Raw genomic sequence first — 5,000 nt, forward strand, 5'->3', positions numbered from 1 at the left:
TCTCTCTCTTTTTCTCTCTCTCTCTCTCTCTCTCTCTCTCTATATATATATATACATACAGAGTGGAGCAAAAATCACAAGGGTGTTGATAATTCATTTATGTTCTATTTTAAATTTGCAATACCTTAGTAGCATCTCTGAACTTATCAAATATTTAGTCTAACAATGACAGTAACAAACTTTGTATGTTTTTCACAACTTGGTCTTCCTCGGTATAGTTTCAAAAGATCTATTGAAGACCTGCTTTCCTACTTTGAAAATTAATTTCTATGAAAACAATATTATTCCCTTGATGTCAGCAAAGCTTCTGACTGAATCTGGCATGAGAATCTTCTGTTATCTGTTTATTACAGCAACTCTTTCTTACCACTTGGATTAGAAGTTTTCCATCAAAATATTCCCTTAAAGATGTGTGTTGAGATATTTATCTCAGTCTAGAATGTATCTTAGGACTGAATGATGTTTCCTATATTTTTCTTTGTTCATTAATGTCCTATTTGCAATTAGTTTTAACCATATACACTACTTAATCTAAGTAAAAAAGTGAAAGACAGAACCAAACAATAATTAAATAGTATATTCTCCATGAAATAGAGACCAGAAAAAGAGACTTACCAGTGTACAAGTTGCAAATTTCTGTGGTAATAATATCTGTTGAAGGTACATCCATTACATGTCGAGAACTTAAAGTACACATTTCTTTAGAGGGACAATATTCAAACGATTGGCATGATTTGAGTCCCTTATCAATACAACTTTTAGCACAAACATCAGCACTCTGGACAATGACAGACAATACATTCCCTTTCATTGGAAATGTCTTTCCCGGAATTTGATCAAACATGTTAGCATAATTCCCTGAAAATATAAAGTTGCTATATTTATCTCACTTGAAAAATAAAAAAAGTATGAATTAGCAAAAAGAAATAAAATGACTGACCTGGTGAAAAAATCAGTTAATAATTAATGTTTGCTACAGTAACTTTGTAGCATATTACTTATAACTATTAAAATTTGCATCTTATATTATAAGAACTTAAACTTTCTGAATTACAAGAGTTTCCACTACTTCAATGACTAGTATTTATGATATTAGCAAGTCATAAACCTGAACTGTGTACAGCTAAATAACGTTTTATTCCTTAAATTAAGTAAGTGTACAGGTTAGTGAAGAAAAATGTTAAACAGAATCAAAAACAACTATTAAGGGCTGCATGACCACCCCTTTGAGTTCCAGGCAGACAGGTGTTTCAGCTGCCACATCTTTCTGTACTGTTATGTCTTATTTGTTTTCTAGTTGGAACCCCTGTGAGTCGAAGGGCCAAGATACTGAAGAATGTCTTACCTTCCATGATGAGCAGCAAGATAGTCCTGAACTGGTTGATTCACTTTGAATTCTCCTTCTTCATGATCCAAATACTTTCAATATACTTCCACTGGTTGGCAATGCTTTCTCACTGCCAGATGAATTTCAGTATCTTCCACAGTTGTTAGAGGAGTCTTGAACAACATTTATAGATACTGACCTTCTGGCTTAATAGCCTCTTGAACTTCCTCCAGCTTGGCTTGCTCTTTTCAAAGTATCTCATTTGGAACATTGGGCTTATAAAGGTATTGTTATAACTAAGTTCATGCTCTTTGCAGAGTCACTCAGGGTGTTGTGAACAAAGGTGTTTACTTCTCTTGCTGAACAGTCTACGATGCCACTCTGCTTGTCACCAAGCAGTTTCTTGGTAAAGCCAAAGTAGTTGGAAATGAAAACTGCACACTTTTTTTGCTCTTTTTCTTCTTAGTGTCCTGCTCTACGAAAAGTGGTTAACTTCCTCTCAAGGAGGTTTTGCAGCTCTGCTAGTGATTGACATTCCTCTTTACTGGCTTCCTTGTACTGATTTTTGAGGGTCTTTAGTTCCTGCTGAAATGTGCTGTCCTGGTGGCTCTGCAGTTTTTTCAGTTAAAGCTATTTGCTACTTTCCACGTCTGTGCAACTGAACCTGACAAATGCATAGCCAACAATGATTGCTGTCATTGCTTTCAGTTGGCTGTCACTATTGCCCTTGGGCATTGACTGTAGGATTTTGCATTCATCTTTGTCAAACTACTATCACTTATTCTTGTTATTTGTGGGAGGCCATTTGACCTACTGAACTTCTCTGCATGAAGTCAAAGGTATAGGAGCATGCAGGGATTCAGCACTGTAGCAAGAGTCCTAGCCATTCTCCTCCTTCATCTCACCAGAATGTGTTCCTATGTGTTGCATCTGATTCTCATTCTCCAAACATTTCATTCTGGCCTGATGGATTTTTAGAGCATGCAGATTATTGCATTCCCTGTATGTATTATTATTTTAAGCTTTGTATCTAACAGAAACACTTGCATGCCTTCACAACTAAACCGGATAATAAATACATGCTTATATTTCTTCCAATCATTTCCTTAATATAGGTATTTGAGACTACAATCAACACTTTGAGTGATGGAAATCCGTTATGCAGACTGACCTGTCATCATTGTCATTGTTGTCTGAGAAATAAGTCCTGTGAGGTGGGATGGTTGTTGCGGCAAGTGTCACTGGCCATTCTTAGCAGCAACGCCTTTGCAACTATGTCCACAGGGCATGGCTGAACACATCATTAGGACCGAGGTGTATTACCTGGTACTCACTCCCCACCCCCTTTCTTTCCTTGCTTAATTCCCTTTTTCTCTTTCTCTGATTCCATGTTCAAAGAATTTTGGGATTGTTGTTTCAATGGTTGATTTGTGATTTCACTTATATTTTTCTTAAGAAAACAGATCACCTTAATTTTTCGATAATTTTTCGATAATATCAATTTATCTTCTAGGAAATTACAGTATATAACAGAAGTAAAAGAACAGAATAAATCACAACTTACGTTGAAAAATATTGCAAGCATCCATTGGTTGAACATTGGTATCATTTGGGTGTATATCACTCAAAAAACAAATACCTTTCAGGTAACAATAAGTGAAGGCTTCACAATTTAGCATTTCATTATTAATGCATAAGTTAGCACAATCATCCACTGATACTTGCTTAAAGAAAGGCCCACTAGATTTCAAAGTTCCACTTTTACTCAGCTTTGTGAACATCTTCATATTTTGAACTACAACAGTAAATTAGAATTAAACATAATTTTACTAATGCAAGCCAAAAATCAAATGATAAAAAAAAAAGACATTTTAAATGCAGAGGAAATTAAAGATTATAAAATATTGCTTTTAAAATACAACCACAGTTTATAAATAATTTATCAACTCTTTAAACTTAATATGAATAACAAGAAGTCAAAGAAGATGAAGTAGACAGAAGTGGAGGAGAAGGAAAAGGAAGAGAAAGAGGAGAGAACCAATACCATCACTTCCTCCACCCCACCCTGCCAGTGTTATCAGTTATTTTTGCATATACCTTTCTTCACTTGCTTGAGTTTCCTTCAACAGCTTACCCCTTGTCATTGTCACTTGTCTCTCATACTCAGTTTTTTCCACTCATTTCATTTGTTTCATGTACACTGACATTACACAGCTAGAACACAACATGTTTACTTTGTTTCATTCTATTCATCAAACATCTTTGTTTCACTACAAACAGCCCATCTTTCTCTGCTATGCTGCATTGCCCTATGTACACTAGCATCACACAATCTACTCTTCCTTTTGTTGCAAGCAGAAATTGGGCCAGATTAACCTAGCAGCAAAAGTAGCATATGCTGTGGACTCTGCATTATCAAAGGCACTATATTAAAAGCTTGTAAGCTATCAATTCCAATTCAGTGATTATTCATAGTACTATTTACCTGCACTACCTTTGACTTTTATTCATGATTGTGAGTTTTAAGTTGATCCAATACTAAAAATATGTTTGAGCTCCAATATACTTTAAATCAAACCAGTTTAAAATAAGTAAAGTGAATGACGATGGTAAAGCGGAAAATATACTTAATTTTTGTCAGGTTTGCCATCCTACTTTTCTAGTCTGCTGCATTAAACATGTTTTGAAATAACTGAGCCTAACTACTACTATTTTTCTCATAAATAATTAGATTATTAGATTATTACTACCACAATACTAAACAACTCCATTAAATCAAGTAAAATTTTTAAACAAGAAACATTTTATTGTGTACAAATTCTACTTTAACCTTATTTGATAAAGTAAAGCTGCAACATAAGTTTAAATTAATATAGTCAAATCTCCTATGTAAAACCACGAAAACAAATTTACATTGTGTATTACTTTGTGTTTTTAGATTTGGTTTAAAACTATAGAAAAACATCTATCAGTTATAATTCACCTTGGTGTAGTTTTGGGCTTCATGCAGTGTAAATGAGAGAAATGATTGGTAACAACTAATTGAGAAGAAAGGATTTTTAAGATTTTGCTATTTTGAGACATTTACTGACTGTTTAGTAAAAGTCATTCTCATTTGGATTAAGCTTTCTCTCAGATGAAATCTACATGATAGCACCTCAGCTGAACCTACATCATGTCAAGAAACTTATAAGAGGCAGAAATATTGAACTCCTTTCTTCAAGCAAAACCAATCACAAAAGAATGGCAATTAAAAAGGTGACAACACAGATGGTGCCCCAGCATGGCCACAATTGAAATGCATAAAAGTATAAAAGAATAAAAACCTGGAGATATGAGAGGTGAATATATTCAGAAATTTTGCTATTTGTAAGAATATTTATTACCCATTAATGCGAGCACCTAAATGTAAATCGTTCATGTATGCTTACTAATTCCCTAACTAGGTTAACCATAATTTAGTCTTACCTTAATTAATAATGTATTAAACCATATTCAGACATTCTACTACCTAGACCAATACAATTGAATAGTTCTGTGTGTATATATATATATATATATATATATATATATATATATATATATATATATATATATATGTGAGTGTGTGTATATATATATATATATATGGCCTTCGTAGGATTTTCGAGCGAGATCGTTGCTAGTGTCCCTG

The 5,000-nt window shown here is 33.8% G+C and overlaps 1 protein-coding gene across 1 annotated transcript in view; it reads right to left on the reverse strand.

Moving 5' to 3' along the window:
• LOC106879769 (uncharacterized) overlaps positions 1 to 5,000 on the reverse strand; it is a 124,107-nt gene that overhangs the window by 11,313 nt on the left and 107,794 nt on the right. Inside the window, exons 26-27 of the mRNA XM_014929460.3 lie at positions 2,892 to 3,122; positions 616 to 858 (exon numbers count right to left, since the gene is read on the reverse strand). Coding sequence (XP_014784946.1) covers positions 616 to 858; positions 2,892 to 3,122 — 474 coding nt within the window. The remainder of the gene's footprint in view (positions 1 to 615; positions 859 to 2,891; positions 3,123 to 5,000) is intronic.

The sequence above is a fragment of the Octopus bimaculoides genome, chromosome 10 (assembly GCF_046866305.1).
Source record: "Octopus bimaculoides isolate indiv1 chromosome 10, ASM4686630v1, whole genome shotgun sequence".
In the NCBI taxonomy this organism is placed as follows: Eukaryota; Metazoa; Mollusca; class Cephalopoda; order Octopoda; family Octopodidae; genus Octopus; species Octopus bimaculoides.